This window comes from Eumetopias jubatus, unplaced genomic scaffold (genome assembly GCF_037043125.1).
Source record: "Eumetopias jubatus isolate StellerSeaLion01/CBP00866 unplaced genomic scaffold, mEumJub1_p1.0 scaffold_2, whole genome shotgun sequence".
Lineage (NCBI taxonomy): Eukaryota > Metazoa > Chordata > Mammalia > Carnivora > Otariidae > Eumetopias > Eumetopias jubatus.
In genome coordinates, this window is record NW_028274808.1 from 25,227,972 (window position 1) to 25,247,119 (window position 19,148).

The 19,148-nt window shown below is 35.8% G+C and overlaps 1 protein-coding gene across 1 annotated transcript in view; it reads left to right on the plus strand.

The window, feature by feature from the left end:
- DLC1 (DLC1 Rho GTPase activating protein) overlaps positions 1 to 19,148 on the plus strand; it is a 404,280-nt gene that overhangs the window by 84,365 nt on the left and 300,767 nt on the right. Inside the window, exon 2 of the mRNA XM_028094146.2 lies at positions 5,603 to 5,752. Within this exon, the coding sequence (XP_027949947.2) occupies positions 5,603 to 5,752 (150 nt within the window). The remainder of the gene's footprint in view (positions 1 to 5,602; positions 5,753 to 19,148) is intronic.

Consider the following 19,148-nt stretch of genomic DNA (forward strand, 5'->3'; position numbering starts at 1 on the left):
GGGAGTGGGAGAGGGAGAAGCAGGCTTCCCACAGAGCAGGGAGCCTGATGTGGGGCTCGATCCCCGGACCCTGGGATCATGACGTGAACCGAAGGCAGACACTTAATGACTGAGCCACCCAGGTGCCCTAGATGTCTAATTTATTAAATTCTGAGGAAAGTACCCAAGTACATAATGAGTTGCTCAAAGAAATATGTTTTGACTTACTGTCAAAAATAGAAGTATAAGGATATATTAATTATAATGAATTTTAAGGTATTTTACAAACATAAATAATGGATAGTTCAAGGAAGACGGGTAAGTGAGGACTACTAAGGAAAGAGAAGTCTCCAGAAAAACACTAAATTTAAGTCTAAAATTTAGACTGAACTCTACCTGGGCAACAAAAGCAAAAGTTAAGGCAAGTGAATGCATTAAATAAATAAAATGCATTATTTCAATATGTTGTTACATTGACTAAACCACAGTTACCACTATTGGTTACCAGCTCACATAAGCTCACAAGAGAAAACTTGGGACATCTCTTCCAATTCTGCATTCAGTAATGTCTAGTTGGTAGCTGGAAATTGGCCATGGCAATATTTATGTCGCAGGAAAATTGACACATGCTACAAATCAGGACTTTCTTTCTATGTGGAATCTAGTTTTTAAACATTTACCAACATACCACTCCCTACTTCCAAGAAACAGCTTCCCCAAAGAGAGCCTTCTTCTTTCACTTTGATTTCAAAATATGTATGGCCATGCTATGAAAGTATTTATTATTGTTGTTGTTTTTAATCCACTGTAGTTAACACAGTGTTATATTAGTTTCAGGTGTACCATATTCATATATTCAATTCATATATTCATATATTCAACAATTCCTTATATTATTCATTGCTCATCAAGATAAGTGTGCTCTTAAATTTATTTCCTTATAATTACCGTAATGTGGGTCCAGTTCAGACTTCAGGGGGAGAAAAAGACTATAGGACTAGAAAATAATCTTAAGATAAATTGAACTATTTAGTGTGTATTAGTTATGTGGCATCACTGGCTGTAAAGTAGGGTGACGTTTCCAAAATGTTTAGTTGTCAATATGTGGTAAGAACCCTAAAAGTTTAAAACACAGTAGATCACTTATTTGCTGACATCCTGCCAGTGGCCCCACTACAAAGAATAAATTTGACCTCTTTACAGTGACCTTTATAACAGAATATAATTTGGCTCCTGTTTATATTCACGCTCACATTATCCTAGCACTCATTCCTTTCCCTGTTACTCTCCTTCCCGGCGTTCCCAACCTTTTATCCGATCCTCTTACTCATCCAACTCATTCCTGTCTCAGTATCTTGGTGTCACTCAACACTCTGCATGGAATACTATTTTCCCAGTTCTCCTCCTTCCTTTCTCCTCTCCTTCCTTCCTTCCTTCGTTCCTACCTTCCTTCCTTCCCTCCCTCCCTCCTTCTTTCCTTCCTTCCTTCCTTCTTTCCTTCCTCCCTCCTTTCCTTCCCTTCCTCCCTCCTTTCCTTCCTTCCTTCCTTCCTTCCTTCCTTCCTTCCTTCCCTCCCTCCCTCCCTCCCTCCTTCCTTCCTTCCTTCCTTCCTTCTTTCCTTTCTTCCTTCTTTCCTTCCCTCCCTCCCTCCTTCTTTCCTTCCTTCCTTCCCTCCCTCCCTCCTTCTTTCCTTCCTTCCCTTTTTCCTGCCTGCCTGCCTGCATTCCTGCCTTCCTTCCTTCTTTCCTTCCTTCTTTTCCCTTTCTTTCTCTCTCTCACTTTCTTTCTCTCTCTCTCCATCTCCACCTCCATATATCTCTTCTACTGTATTCTTTTTCTCCCGATCATGATTTAGCCCTCACTTGCACAGAAAACTCTTTTCCAGTCACTCTATGCCAAGTGGGACGACCACTCTTCAGTGATTGTGTAGCTTCTTACCCTATTTATTTGCTTTTTACACTTGTTCCTATATGAAACCATCCTACTTATGAATTTGTTAACTTCTGTTGTCTGTCTTCTCATGGTTGACTATAATATTCAGGAAAGCCAGGATTTTTTTTTTAGTCTCTTATTCACTGGTGACTATCTTGTCCCTTTAATGGTGCTTGACCCATAACAGCTATGACTGCAGGAAAGAAGGAAGGAAAGATGGGAGGGGAGAGAATTTAATGTCTTGGCCTTGATTTGAGTGGGTTAAGTTATTGAAATACTGAAAACTTCATTAACAGGTAGCTTTAATTATTAAGAAGTTCCTCTTCATGGACGACAGGGAAAGCATGAAATAGAAGCTTCACTATAGATGTCAACCTAGCCAAAACCTGCAAATATACAGCTCTGTTTTCAGGCATGAGCTATTTGCTGGAATTTAGCCATAGGCATATGAAAGGTTAGAATAGTAAAATATTAATATCTGGGCTTTAAAGACAAAGACAGTAAAATTCATCCAAAACATCTGATTTATAGTCAACTCTATTTTGTGAAGTTTTATGGATGTATAACACAGGATACTGGTCTGTGTATTTGACACTTCAGGCTGTGTGTGATGGGTGGTGAATAAGGAAGCATCCAGGAAGGAAGGGGAAAGCAATAGGCTTATTTCTCTAAAGGAATAATTTAAACCAGGGATGTTTGGTTTTATTCCTTTTGGCAGAGCATTTGAAATAATTTGATGCTCAGCCCATGGATTTAAAAATGTTTTTAAAGCACAATCTCAGCATCCAGTTAATTCAAAGACAAATTGTTTCTGAGACCACTGCTGGTAGGGCTAGGACAACTCATGACATCCTGCTTTATCCAGCATTAACTTAGTAGCTGGAAAAATATCAAGATATACTTTCTAAGGCTTTGGGAGATTTTATTTCACTGGCTCCCATTGATTTCATTATTGTTATTCCTGAAAACATATTGCATGTGCAATGTATAACTTGACTCATCTGCCAGGTAGAAAAACATAATTTTTGTGCTTGAGGATGTTATAATTGGGAAATGAAAATCACACAAAAAACATATGTGGATATAGAGGTGCAAAGAACATTGTCTTGCCAAACACAACTTTGGTTTAAAAAGAAGGAAATTATACAAGCAAATACATTGGAGAAGTAATTAAGAGGACTTTGAGTCATCTCTTAGTCAGATTTTCCATTTTCTGAGTATTTAAAAGAGAATTAAACTGAATAATCTCCAATATTTCCAGGACTCCATTTTAACATAGAAGCAGGATTTTACTATAAATAATGCTTTTTTGGTTTTTTGTTTTTGTTTTTTGCTTTCTTAGAGAGAGCGTGCGTGCCCACACAAGCAGGGTGGGGTGGGGGCTAAGAGGGAGAGAGAGAGAGACAGAATCCCACGCAGTCTCCAAACCCAGCATGGAGCCCACTGCAGGGCTCGATCTTACGACCCCGAAATCATGACATGAGCTGAAACCAAGAGTCAGGCACTCAACCAACTGAGCCACCCACGTACCCCAATAAGGCTCTTTTGAATAAAACAAAGTTCTGTAACACTGAGGAACATGATATATAGTAAGGTTTAAGTCTGTTTGCAAATATCCTGGACCCTCTTAAGCACAAAGCATAAAACTTTATGATGACAAGAGTCTGTAATTGTGTCAGAGCCTTATTACATGTTTTAGACAGCAGGGACAATGAAAGGAAATTTAAGTAATAATCACAGCACAGAATTCTGAAGTAATTAACACAACAAAAAATTCTTAGTTTATTCTCAAAATTGATGTCTTTTTGGAAGTAGGACTAACTCTTTCATTTTGACATTAGTCTGTTAAACCAACCACAAGTTCAGCTTACCCAAATAACTTATTTGGGTATTAATTAATACCCAAGCTTAATTAATGATTCCTCAAACAATTTAATTTAATAAACCAATTCTTTGACATCTGGAAAATAATGCTCTGTAATATTAACAATCTGCTCTAGCTCTTGTGGATACAGAGACCCCTATAGAATTATTTAATCCATGAAATTACCCTAGTAAGTCCCTGTTCTTTGAGGTTCCCTCCTAATGATGGCTAGAGAATTTAGGGGATTAAAAGAAAAATGCCAAAAACAAAAGGTCTATTTCAGGCAGTCATCTTACTATCCCACTGCCAATACCATCACAAGCTCCCTTGTACCCACACCCCTCAAGCTTCTGTTGTGATATATTTTCCCTTTGAGGTCTCTACTGGTGTTCCTTTCAAAGCTGATTTCATCCAGATAAATATCAAAGACAGATGAAAAGATGGCAACATGAGTGACAAATGATTTTCTTCAAAAGGGCTAGCCCCAAGTCTATTATATCTCTCAAAAGATTTTGCTTCTGAAGAACCTTACCGTGCTTTCCATGGCCTTTTTTTCCCCACCCAATACTCTACCCAACCTTGATACCTTACACAACACACAGGAAATAGATTCCTAATATTAATTGACTTGATTTGAATATGCAAGAAGAGTAAGCAGTCATGGCCAAATAACTCTATAAGGTTAATGAGAAGCTTTAGGTATTCCTGTAAGCAACAGTATTTCCATAAACATATCTCTATACTATAGAGAATTTAGAATGTGTAACCATGATCATTTACAAAAATATATACAATTGTGGGGGCTTTTTTCAAGAGAAAGTGAAAGAAAAAGAAGCTTGCAGAGAAATATTGACAATGATACAGCCTGAAGTAGCAGTAGGTAAATGGCCCCATGCAAAAACAAAACAAAACAAAAACAAACAAGGGGTGGCTGAGTGATAGACATTGGGGAGGGTATGTGCTATGGTGAGCGCTGTGAATTGTGCAAGACTGTTGAATCACAGATCTGTACCTCTGAAACAAATAATACAATATATGTTAAAAAAAAAAAAGAAGAAGAAGATAGTAGAAGGGGAAGAATGAAGGGGGGGAAATCGGAGGGGGAGACGAACCATGAGAGACGATGGACTCTGAAAAACAAACTGAGGGTTCTAGAGGGGAGGGGGGGTGGGAGGATGGGTTAGCCCGGTGATGGGTATTAAGGAGGGCACGTATTGCATGGAGCACTGGGTGTTACACGCAAACAATGAATCATGGAACACTACATCAAAAACTAATGATGTAATGTATGGTGATTAAGATAACAATAAAAATTTTTTAAAAAGAGTACAAGGCAAAACAAACAGAAAAACCTGTCCACTGCACAGACTGAAATCCTGCCTTCTTTATTTTCCCATTTTTTTTACTATACTCAGATATGTTCTTTCAAAAATATTCTCTTGCATGGATCCTTAAACCACAAACAGTTATTAGTATGTCATAGTTGATTTGTACCATGAACAAAGTAATGTATAAATTTTCCCAAAAATAATGAACTGAAAAGTAGTAAATATGTATCAGTCCTCACTGATGTTTTACTTCTTTTCCATTGTACTTTTTCCCAGAAGATGTATATTTAAAATTCAAGTAAAATGCTTCCTTGGCAGTAGGTCAGTAACTTCCCAATGAAGAGCCCATTGATGATACAGAATAGAACTTCCTTTCCCCCTTGAGTAGAAGGCTGCCTATTATTCAGTGTCCTTTTTGTCACATCGAGGAACAGGGAACTTTTTCTTCTTTCCAAGAAATGGCCTTTCAGATTCAGTAACAACATGTTCTGTTCCTCAGGAAATAAGAGAAGATCGAGATAGGGCGCGGCTGGACTCCATGGTGCTGCTAATTATGAAACTGGACCAACTTGATCAGGACATTGAGAATGCCCTCAGCACCAGCTCCTCTCCATCCAGCACACCGACGAACCTGCGGCGGCACGTTCCTGTGAGCTTTCCTTTCTGCTTCTTTTCCCCATGAGAATGCTACCCTTTATTTCATACAGTCCCTCTTGCAAATGAAACATCTTCGATGGGAGCACTACCTATATGTGTCTCTGATAAGTGTTCCATAAAGAGCACTCAAGTAATTTTGTGCTTGATGCAATATTATTTAAAAGAGAAGTGTGATTAAAAAGGAAATGGTTATTATTAGTTAGACAAAAAAGAGGGTCACCTGGGGAAATTATGTTTCCTAGAGATCAAATCATCTTTGTTGTAGTTGTTTCTCTCATGGTCAGTCTTCTCTGACATCCTATGAACACCATTCACAATGCTATGTCTATCTTGTTTAATATTTCTTTTCCAGTATCTCACAAATTTACATTGCATGTAAAAGATGCCTTAAATATCTGCAGCATGCACACACGCATGCATGGATGTTTGGATAGATGCGTGAATGGATGAATGGATGCTGGACTGACCCAGCATACTACAAGAAATAATTTAGATGAGATTAACTTGAAAGCACTCTAAAATTCACTCTGTGAAACACAATGAATAGGCCAGAGGGGAGAATTTTATTCTACTGTGTGCATTAATTTCATATAAGACAGACACTCCTCTGAGATTCTGACATTCAAAATAAAATTTGGAAGGCAGATGCCAGGACTGACTGTACACTTTACATATTTACTATTAGCTTTATATTAAATGGCTTAGTTTGTATAGATCAAGCAAGTATGATGGTAGATTTAAGTAAGCCATGAATCCCTTTTCAATTAATCTATTACTTTCACCATGCAATAATCAACACACTAAGTCAAGAAATTATGTATTTACCTAAGATCAAAGGGATGGAAAGTCCTATATATAAATCTGAGCACCTACCAAACTAGAACTATTCTGTATCAAATTCTTTAATTAGTGTAGTTCTATCATTGATTCTGAAGTTATTCAAGACTTATTCTGACTATGGGGCAGAATATTTCAAAGTAAATAAACAAAATGATAGCTAACCTTGGAATATGTTAGTTATTATTCTAAATGATTTATATATGTTAACACATTCATTCCTCACAACATTTTTCAAGTGAGTGAAACAGAGAAGTTAGTAATTATACGTGTCAGAGCTGAAGTACACACCCAGTGAGGCTTGATCTAGAGCCAGGTCATTTAACCACTACACCACAGCTTTCTCTAGATGACTATGGTGGATATCTTAGAGCTTAAGCAAATGATAGATGACAGATCGATGGAGAGAGAGAGAGAGAAAGAGATGAAAAGAAGGAAGGGAGGGAGGGAGGGAGGGAGGGAGGAAAGAAGGAGGGAGGGAGAGAGGAAGGAAGGAAGGAAAAGAAATTAGATGCTTCAACTTAAAATCTAATAGTATGAAATCTTTGTTTTTGCCTGTGACCTTCTGGATAATTTTTTATTACCCTTCAGGATTCATCTCATTTCATCTTTACAGTGAAATCTTGCCTACATCTCCTTCTGTCTTCCCATAATCAATTACTCCTTCCGTGGTGCTGCCATAGTGTCTTGCACATACTTTAATAGGACAGGCATCCCAATGGAAGAAATACAATTAAAGTAATCTGAAGACCAACAAGAAGGGGTGTTTTAATCTTGATTACATATGAAGGGTGTGTAGAACAATTATACTCATTTTCATCACTTTTAAAGACAGAAATAACCATATTTTTCAATAAGAGGTATTTCTTAGTAGTTCTTTGCCATGAATGTAGGCACGGGACACATTTTCTCTTTGGAAGTTGTCTGGTAAGAATTGTTAATATCTCCCTATCTTTTTAATCTCTCCCCTTTTCCATCTATATTGAACTTTCCTCAATCCCCATCTATTTAAAGGAAAAAACCCAACTCAGATTTCTGCTGAAAGCACCTTCATATTGTCATCTCCATCTCAGAAAGCAAGACAGCTCTTATCTGCTAGATGTGTTTCTTTGTTCAGTGGTAAAGACAAAACAAAAACAGGAATAAATACAGGTGATGATTTTAGGATTCACCTACATCTACATCTTCTGCCTCCATTTAAAATATAAACTAGATTTTAATTACATGCACTGTCTCATGGAATATCGCTACCATTGCTGAGCAATGGTTGATTATATGAATAGAGATCTATTTCTAAGTTTTCAGTTCAGTATATACTTGGAATAGGCAAAATAATACTGTAGAAACCTTATGAACTTCGAAGTTTGCAGGCCTGGGTTCAAATACCAGCTCTACAACTGAATATCTAAGAATACAAGAAGATTATTTGATTTCTCAACTTCAAATTCATGTGAAAAAGGCGATATTATTGCCTATCTAATGGCTCATTGGGAGGAGTAAATGAAAGAATATATGTTATGATGTATCACGCAGATCTGACACAGCACATATTTAGAATGTGTTATTCCCTTTCCTTCTCCCATGTACTCACACCAGGCACTAGGCTAAAGATGAATAACACATAGCCTGAAGTGCTCAAGACATCTTTTTGGTCTTTTGGTTTTTCTAGGTCCTCCCTTGTTCTTTATTTCTCTTCCTTGGTATTTAAAGCTAATTTTAAAATTCTCTCATCATTCAAAATTTTTTTCCACAGGCACTTTCCATTTCTTTTGATAATTGCACCATGGAATAAAGGAATTATAGCAGCATGATTATGACCTTGATCACCTAGCAAGGAGCACTGTCCCAGATTCAGAGGAGACACTCCCTCTTTCACACCCTTATACTCCACTGTGAATTTACAGTTTAACAGGGAAGACAAGACACAAAATGCAACAAAGATCTCAGTTTGAGATTCCTTATGAGAAAGTGCTGGAGTGAGCTTTTTATCTATAATAAAGGGAATAAAAAATAATAGACTAAAGTCTTTAAGAATGGCTTGAAGATGAAAAAATAAATAAAATAAGAATAGAAATAGAAACAGAATAGAAATAAAGATTTAAAGGAATCTGACTTGATAGAGACTTGCAAGTTGGCTGTACCTTGGTGGTTCACCCCAGCCCAGGATCTGGTTTTCTCCTCTGAAGTCCAAATATTTGATTTTGTCCAAGTACCCACTTCGTGTCAGTCTCTTAGAGCTGGCAAATGATGGCCAATCTCATGGAATGAATGCGAGTGGGGAATGGAGAAGACGGTAGTATTTACTGAGCACTAATCTTTATATATGTTACTTCATTTACCCTCAACAATCTTAAAATAAGAAGCTGAGCTCCAGAGAAGATGAGTAATTTACCTAAGGTCATACAGGTGGGGAGTGGTGTGTAATTTACTGAAAGACAGACAGATGGTAAGATTTATTTCCACATACATCAGACTTCAACGCGCATTCTGCTATATTCTGCTCATTCCTCTATATTATAACCCTTCCCAAGATGCAAATTGTTCATTCACAATAGAATAAGTGGCATTTCCAGAACCAGAATCCACTTTTCTGACAGTCGAGGAATTTTTTTCCTGATAACAATGTATTCTGAATATTAAGTTATTAATTGTGTTTGAGTTAACATGTAAACAAGGCAATATTGATAATATCTTCAGGTATTTCTTCTATGCCATCGAGAAGCTTAAGAAACATATAAGCCAGAACCCATTTCACTACCTTTAATTGAACCTCCAGCACTGTATTTTTTGGCCTTCCTCAACCTTTTCCCATAGTCCAAGGAGGCTATTCAAGAATTTCACTATTCTCCCCAAACCCTGCCCAACCCTTACACCTATCTCTTAGCAAACATCCTTGCATTCCTCTTCATAGAGAAAATGGACAATTGGCAGGAACTTTGCAGCCTCACAACTGCAAATATTTATAGGTACTCCTTTTCTTCTCTTTTTTCCTCCTACGTCCTCCCCTATGAGCCAAGCTCCTCTTCACCTAGTATATATTCTGTGACTTAATTCTTGTCTATTGCTCCATCATTTCTCTGCAACGCATCTCCTGTCTGAAAAATCCAGTAGTAGCTCCTCAGTCTTTAGCTGTAGCATTTGATGCAATTGCATATCCTCTCCTCCTTGGATTTCACAACTCCCTGGACTTCTGGCTCCTCTCTTTCCTTTTCTTTCATATCCTCAAATGTTACTTTTCATATACTAAAGTGACTCCTCTTCTTATATTTACCCCTTAAATTTTATCTCCAAATTTTAGACTTAGTTCTATGTCTAACAGAATATTCTCCCTGGAAATTACCATGGATTACATGACTTTTTGTTCATATTTGAAGGTCACCAGTGAGACCTTTTTGCCATCTCCAGATCTGTATATCCAGTGGATCACTAGCTACTCACTCCTTTATGCCATAATTGTACTGTGTATGCATCTCTACTATAGCACATCATACTGTATTCCCTACCATAGTGGGAACTACTCCAGGATTTTTATATTCCCATTGCCTGGCACAGTTGAAGCATGGGGTAACAGTGATAAATGGAGCCTAGTAGAGAGATGATGTGGAAGATGAATTAGACAAAGCAAAGATGAGTCACAGGGCAATTATTAGATGGCAGTTGTAATGATAATTTAGGGCTTGTTAACCATGTATTTTGGGTATGGTGGCAGTGGAAAAAGAAAAGAAGGAGTGGATGTGACAGATTCTGAGAGAGATTGCATGTTATTTCTCACAGGGAAGAAACAAAATAATAAAGATTTGTACTAAACTACATATTTGTGACCCTCCTTAAATCACTTACATAGTTGTGTTTTAAGCTCCCAGCAGAATATCACAGTAGCTATTAAGGAAGTTGAACTCTGGGATCTGAGAAATCTGAGTTTTAAGGTCAGCCCTGTTGTATAATGTGAATTTGGTCAAATTACTTTCATTAAGCCTTAACTTTATCTTGTCAAGTGATGATGATAATATCCTCCTCATAGGGTTGGTGAATATTGAAGCAGGTAAATTGCTATATAGCATTGTCTTTAAAAGATAAAAACACAATAAATGGTAAATTTTTAAAATATTTCTCAGTTTGCCTCAGAACTGTTGTATTGTTAGAAAGGCAGAAGGTTACCCTGTTAATCACCTAATCAAATTATAAACAGGAAGGCAAAAGGAGTTCTGATATACATAAAGGTCAAATATAAATGGCTTATAAATTACCTGCTACTTACAACTGTCAATTTGATGTTGATTCAATTTGAAATTTTGCTTCCAATTAGAATGCCTTTTATTTATTTTTCATGATTAATTGCTCTGGCTAGAACTTTCAGTTGAGGAGGAGTGATGGGAGTGGGCACTCTTGTCATGTTCCTGATTTTAGAGGAAAAGTTTTCATTTTTTTCACCATTGAATATGATGTTAGCTGTGGCTTTGTCATACATGGCTCTTATTATATTGAGATATATTTCTTCTATACACAATTTGGTGAGAGTTTTTATTATGAGAAGGTATTGAATTTTGTCAAATACTTTATCTATTGAGGTGATTATATTTTTATCCTTTATTCTGTTAATGTGGTGCATCACATTTGTTGATTTGTGTATGTTAAACATGCTTGCATCCCATTTGATCATGGTATAACATGCTTTTAATGTGCTGTTGAATTCTGTTTGCTAGAATTCTGTTGAGAATTTTTGCATCTATATCAAGGATATTTACCTGTAGTTTTTTTTATTTTTGTTTTTTTGTTTTGTTTCTCTTATAGTGTCTTTATCTGGCTCTGGTAACAGGGTAATGCTGGCCTTGTAAATTGAGTTTGGGAGTATTCCCTTCTGTTCATTTTTTTTTTGGAAGAGTTTGAGAAAGATTGACATTAATTCTTCTTTAAATGTTTGGTACACTTCCTCAGTGAAACTATCTGATCCTGGCCTTTCCATTGTTGGAAGATTTTTTATTACTACTTTAATCTCTGTAATTATTGGTCTGTCAAGATTTTCTCTTTCTTCATGATCAGTCTTTATCTTTTTCTTTTATTTCAGCTTTATTAAGGTATAATTGATAAATAAAATTATAATCTATTTAAAGTGCACATCATGGTGATTTGATATATGTATACATGTGAAAAAACTCCCATCAGCCAGTTAATGAACACATCCATCACCTCACATATTTATCTTTAGGTGTTGTTTTTTTGGGGGGGGGTGAAAAGAACATTTTAGTTCTATTCTCTTAGCAAATTTATTTTTTTAAAGATTTCATTCATTTATCTATTCTAGAGAGAGAGAGTGGGTGGGGGGCCAAGGGAGAGGAGAGAAAGAATCTCAAGCAGATTCCACACTGATTGCAGAGCCCAACATGGGGCTCAATCTCATGACCCTGAGATCACGATTGGAGCTGAAATCAAGAGTCAGATGCTCAACTGACTGAGCCACACAGGCACCCTCTCTTAGCAAATTTCAATTATTATTTTTAATATAGTCTTATCAACTGTATTCACCATATTTTACACTAGATCCTCAGACCTTATTCATCTTATAGCTGAAAGTTTGTACCCTTTTTACCAACCCCTCTCTATTTCCCCCTTGGACCCTTTCAATGCTATTGGTGATTTATTATTTCATAGCAAAAAAACTAAAAAACTACTTTGATTGTGAGGACTAAGAAAGAGTTATTAATATTTTTGAGTCTAGCTATTCTTTCTTAAAACAATATTTAATGAGCATGTTTTACATGCCGGGAACTATGATATATCAGTGAACAAGACAGGTAAAGTCCCTACTCTTGTGATACATAGATTCCAATAAAGAGAAACAGATGGGCGCCTGGGTGGCTCAGTTGGTTAGGCGACTGCCTTCAGCTCAGGTTATGATCCAAGGGTCCTGGGATCAAGTCCACGTTGGGCTCTCTGCTCAGCAGGGAGCCTCTTTCTCCCTCTCCCTCTGCCTCCTGTTCTGCCTGCTTGTGTTCTCTGTGTGTGTGTGTGTGTGTGTCAAATAAATAAGTAAGTAAATAAATAAATAAATAAAATCTTTAAAAAAAAGAAACAGATACGATTAGAAAAAGAAATGAGGGGAGGGTGGATGGATGGACAGACGGATGGATGGATAGATAAATAGGATGATGGATGGATATAATTGATACATGTAGATAAGCAAGGTAATAGATTATAAAATAATGATATACTGTGGAGGTTGAAGGGAAGAAACTCCTTTAGCTTGAAATGTTGATGAATATTCAAGCAAAACCTGGTTGCCAGCAAAGGGCAATTCTGAGATGAGAGACAAGAAAGACATAGTTACTGCTGTAGAAACCAGTTTGGTGTTTTAGAAGAACTGAATCACAGATCTGTACCTCTGAAACAAATAATACAATATATGTTAAAAAGAAGAAGAAGAAGATAGCAGGAGGGGAAGAATGAAGGGGAGTAAATCGGAGGGGGAGACGAACCATGAGAGACGATGGACTCTGAAAAACAAACTGAGGGTTCTAGAGGGGAGGGGGTGGGGGGATGGGTTAGCCTGGTGATGGGTATTAAAGAGGGCACGTTCTGCATGGAGCACTGGGTGTTATACGCAAACAATGAATCATGGAACACTACATCACAAACTAATGATGTGATGTATGGTGATTAACATAACAATAAAAATTAAAAAAAAAAGAAGAAGAAGAACTGAAAAACAACCAGTATGGCTAAAGCACACCAAGAAACAAGAGAATGGTGGAACATAAGGCCAGAAAGTATAAATGCAGTGTAGATGATACTCAAGCATATGGGCCATGAGAAAGTTGAGATGTAGAGAGTAGTCACAGAAATATTTAACTCATAGTTTTCTCAGGTTAAAATTATAGAGTGAAATGAGCCTCTGCTGCCTCCTCTTGGGATTCCTCTCACCCCCAACTTTCCTTTATGCTCTCAGGCTACCTTATAACATAAACAGAACATTTGATGGATTAAATGCACTGCCTTTGGAGAGATTACAAAGTAATTGCATTACTCAGCAGACATGTCTTATATACATACCATGTACTAGTTTTAAGAAGACATAATGATATTAAAAATAACATGTACTTTGCATATATCTTGCTTAATCTTCATGAAACTCTATGAGTGCATGCTATTATTTATACCCATCTCCTTTTTTAAATTTGAGTTTGGTTGACATGCAATGTTACATTAGTTTCAGTCGTACAACTTAGTGATTTGACAAGTTTATATATTACATTATGTTCACCACAAGCATAGATACCATCTGTCCCATTACATTGTTATTACATTATCATTGACCATGTTCCTTATGCTCTGCTTCTTATTCCTATGACTTACTCATTCCATAACTAGAGGCCTGTATCTCCCTTTACCTATTTTGCTCAACTCCCCACCCCTTTTCCCTCTAGCAAACATCAGTTTGTTCTCTGTATTTATACAGAAATTCTTTTTGTTTACTCACTTTTTTTAGATTCCATTTATGAGTGGAATCATATGGTATTTGTCTTTCTCAGTCTGACTTATTTCACTTAGCAAAATATCCTCTAAGTCCATCCATGTTACTCAAATGGCATGATCTCATCCTTTTTTATGGCTATGAAATATTTTATGGCCATATATATGTATATATCACATCTTCCTTATCCATTCATCTATTGATGGACACCTAGATTGCTTCCATGTCTTGGCTATTTAAATAATGCTGTAATAAACATAGGGATGCATACATCTTTTAGAGTTCCCTGGATAAATACCCAATAGTGGAATTACTAGGTCACTAGATAATATCATATATCTATTTTAATTTTTTAAGGAGCCTCCATATTCTTTTCCATGGCGGTTGCACCAGTTTACATTCCCATGAACAGTGCACAAGTGTTCCTTTTTCGCCACTTGCTTGCCAACCCTTTTGTTCCTTGTCTTCTTGATTTTAGTTATTCTAACAGGTATGGGGTAATATCTCACTGTGGGTTTGATTTACATTTCCTTGATGAATAGTGATGTTTACCATCTTTTCATGTGTCTATTGGCCATATGTGTGTCTTTGGAATAATATCTGTTTAAGTCCTCTGCTCATTTTTTTAATAAGTTGCTTGGTTTTTTGGTGTTGAATTGTATAAGTTCTTTATATATTTTGGATATTATTAGATATATCATTTGCAAATATCTTCTCCCATTCAGTCAGTTCTCTTTTTCTTTTGTTGATGGTTTCCTTTTCTGTGCCAAAGCTTTTTATTTTGATGTAGTCCCAATAGTTTATTTTTGCTTTTTGTTTCCCTTGCCTTAGGAGACATAGCTAGAAAAATGTTGCTATGGCTGATGTCAGAGAAATTACTGCCTGTGTTCTTTTCTAGGATATTTATGGTTTCAGGTCTCACATTTAGGTATTTAATCCATTTTGAGTTTATTTTTGTGTATGGTGTTAAAAAGTGGTCCAGTTTCATTCTTTTACATGTAGCTGTCCAGTTTTCCCAGCACCATTTATTGAAAAGACTGTCTTTTCTCCATTATGTATTATTGCCTCCTTTGTCATAAATTAGTTGACCATTTAAATGTGGCTTTATTTCTGGGCTCTCTATTCAGTCTATTGATCAATGCGTCTATTTTGTGCCAGTGTCATACTGTTTTGATTACTATTGCTTTGTAATATAACTTGTAATCTGGGGTTGTAATACCTCCAGTTTTGTTCTTTCTCAGGATTGCTTTGACTATTTGGAGTCTTTTGTGGTTCCATAGAAATGTTAGTATTATTTGTTCTAGTTTTGTTAAGAATGTTATTGGTATTTTGATAGGGATAGCATCGAATGTGTAGATTGCTTTGGGTAATATGGACATTTTGACAATATTAATTCTTCCGATCCATAAGTACAGAATATCTTTCCATTTGTTTGTGTCACATTTGATTTCTTTCCTCAGTGTTTTATAGTTTTCAGAATACAGATCTTTCTCCTCTTTGGTTAGGTTTATTCCTAGGAATTTTATTCTTTTTGGTGCAATTGTAAATGGTATTGTTTTTTAATTCTCTTTCTGCTACCTCATTGTTAGTGTATAGAAATGCTACCAATTCCTGGGTATTAATTTTGTATCCTGCCACTTTATTGAAGTTATTTATACTTCTAGTAGTTTTTTGGTGGAGTCTTTAGGATTATCTATGTATACTATCATGTCATCTGTAAATAGTGACAGTTTAATTTCTTTACCAATATAAATGCCTCATTTATTTTTCTTCTCTAATTGCTGTGGCTAGGACTCCTAGTACTATGTTGAATAAAAGTGTTGAGAGAGGACATCCTTGGTTTGTTCCTGATCTTAGAGGAAAAACTCAATTTTCCCCATTGAGGATGATGTAACCTGTGGGTTTTTCATATGTGACCTTTATTATGTTGAGATATATTACCTCTAATCCCATTTTGTTGAGAGTTTTTATCATGAATCAGTGTTGAATCTTGTCAAATGCTTTTCCTGCATATATTGAGACAATCATAGGATTTTTATCCTTCAGTTTGTTGATGTAGTGTATAATGGTGATTGATTGCAAAAATTGAACCATCTTTGCATTCCAGGAATAAATCCCACCTGATCATAGTGAATGATCTTCTTAATTCATTGTTGTATGTGGTTTGCTAATATTTTGTTGAGGATTTTTGCATCTATATTCATCAGGAATATTGACCTGTAGTTTGTTTTTGGTTTTTATTTGTTTGGTTTTTTGGGGGGTTTGTTTTTTTGTTTTTGTTTTTGTTTTTGTTTTTTTGTGGTGTCTTTGTTTGGTTTTGGTATCAGGGTAATGCCCACCTTGTAAAATGTATTGGGAAGCTTTCCTTCCTCTTCTATTTTTTTTTTTTTTTTTGGACTAGTTTGAAGAGAATAGATATTAACTCTTCTTTAAATGTCTGGTAGAATTCACTTGTGAATCTATCTGTTCCTGAACTTTTATTTTTTGGTAGTTTTTTTATTGCCAATTCATTTTCATTATTTATAATTGGTCTGTTAGATTTTATATTTCTTCCTGGTTCATTTTTGGAAGATTGTATGTTTCTAGGAATTTATCCATTTCTTCTATTGTCTCATTTGTTGGCATATACTTTTTCATAGTATTCTCCTGTACTCCTTTGTATCTCTGTGGTGTCAGTTGTTACTTCTCCTCCTTATCTCTGATTTTATTTTATTTGTGTCATTTCCCTTTTTTTCTTAATGAATATGGCCAAGGGTTTGTCAATTTTGTTTTCAAAGAAGCAGCTTGTGTTTTCATTGATCATGGTATTTATTTTTGAGTCTCTATGTCATTTATTTCTGCTCTGGGTCTTTATTATTTTCTTTCTTCTATTCACTTTGGGCTTTGTTCTTATTCTAGTTCCTTTAGGTGTAAGGTTAGGTTGTTTGTTTGTTTGTTTGTTTTCTTATTTCTTGAAGCAGGGCTTTATTGCTTTATACTTCCCTCTTGGAACTGCTTTGACATTGTCACGGAGATTTGGGACCATTGTACTTTCATTTTCATTTGTCTCCATGTATTTTTTTAAATTTTCTATTCTTTGATTGCTTCATTGATATGTTGGTTGTTTAGCATCATCTTGTTTACTCTCCACATGTTTGTGTTTTTTCCAGTTTTTTTCCTTGTGATTTATTTCTAGTTTCATACCACTGTGGTCAGAAAAGATGCATGGTATGATATCAGTCTTCTTAAATTTATTGAGGCTTGTTTTATGGCCTAGTATGTGGATCTCTTCTGAAGAACGTTTCATGTGCACTTGAAAAGAATGTGTATTCTGTTGTTTCTGGGTGGAATATTCTGTATATATCTGTTACGTCCATCTGGTCCAATGTGTCATTCAAAGACATTGTTTCCTTATTGATTTGATCTGGATGACCTATCCATCCATTGATGTAAGTGAAGTGTTAAAGTTCTCCAGTATTATTGTATTACCATCAATTTCTCTCATATGTCCATCAATATTTGTTTTTTGTATTTAGGTGCTCCAGTATTGGGTGTATAGATATTTACAAATATTGTATCCTCTTGTTAAATTGATCCATTTATCATTGTATTGTGCCCTTCTTTGTCTCATTAGTCTTTGTTTAAAAGTCTCTTTTGTCTGATGTAAGTATTGCTAACCTGCCTTTTTTTTTTTCACTTCCATTTGCATGGTGAATGCTTTCCCATCCCTTTCACTTTCAGACTATGTGTGTCTTTAGGTCTGAGGTGAGTTTCTTGTAGGCAGCATATAGATGGGTCTTGTTTTTTTTATCTGTTCTGCCACTCTATGTCTTTTGATTAGAGCATTTGGGCCATTTACATTTAAAGTAATTATTTTTTATTTATTTAAATTCAATTATCCAACATATAGTACATCATGAGTTTCAGATGTAGAGTTCAGTAATTTATCAGTTGCATGTAACACCCAGTGCTCATCACATCACATGCCCTCCTTAATGACCATCACCCAGTTACCCCTTCCCCCCAGCCACCTCCCCTCCAGCAACCCTCAGTTTGTTTCCTATAGTTAAGAGTCTCTCATGGTTTGTCTCCCTTTCTGATCTCTTCCCATTCAGTTTTCCCTCCCTCCCCCTATGATTCACTGCACTGTTTCTTATATTCTACATATGAGTGAAACCATATGATAATTGTCTTTCTCCAACTGACTTATTTCATTCAGCATAATAACCTCCAGTTCTATCCATGTCAGTGTAAATGGTAAGATTTCATCTTTTCTGATGGCTGAGTAATATTCCGTTGTATATATATATACAACACCTGTTTTATCCATTCCTCTGTCAATGGACATCTGGGCTCAATTTAAAGTAATTATTGATAGGTATATTCTTATTGCCATTTTTAAATTTTGTTTTCTCGTTGTTTTTGTAGTTATTTGTTCCTTTCTTCTCTTGATGTCTTTCTTTGCAATCAATTAATATCTATAATGTTTTGTTTGGCTTTATTTCTCTTTATTTTTTGTGTATCTACCATAGGTTTTGGGTTTGTGATTTTTCATGAGGTTCATATATAGCATCCTAAGTTAATGAAGGAAGGAAGAAGGAAGGAAGGAAGGAAGCAAGGAAGGAAGGAAGGAAGGAAAGAAAGAAAGAAAGAAAGAAAGAAAGAAAGAAAGAAAGAAAGAAAGAAAGAAAGAAAGAAAGAAAGAAAGAAAGAAAGAAAGAATCTATATGTTGTTATATTTTATATCTTTTTATACATATTTTTCTTATGCCTAATTATGGCCACTCTTCTTCCACTTAAAGAAGTTCCCTTAACATTTCTTGCAAGGCTAGTAAAGTGTTGATAAATTCCTTTATATTTTGTTTGGGAAATTCTTTATCTCTCTTTCAAATCTGAATGATAACCTTGCCAGAAAGAGTATTCTTATTTATAGGTTGTTTTTTTTCCCTTCAGCACTTTGAATATATCATATATGTCATTCTCTTCTGGCTTGCAAAGTTTCTGTTGGAAAATTAGCAGATAATCTTACAGGTTTTCCCTTGTAGGTAACTTTTTGTTTCTCTCTTGTTTTTAAGATACTCTCTTTATCTTTAACCTTTGACAT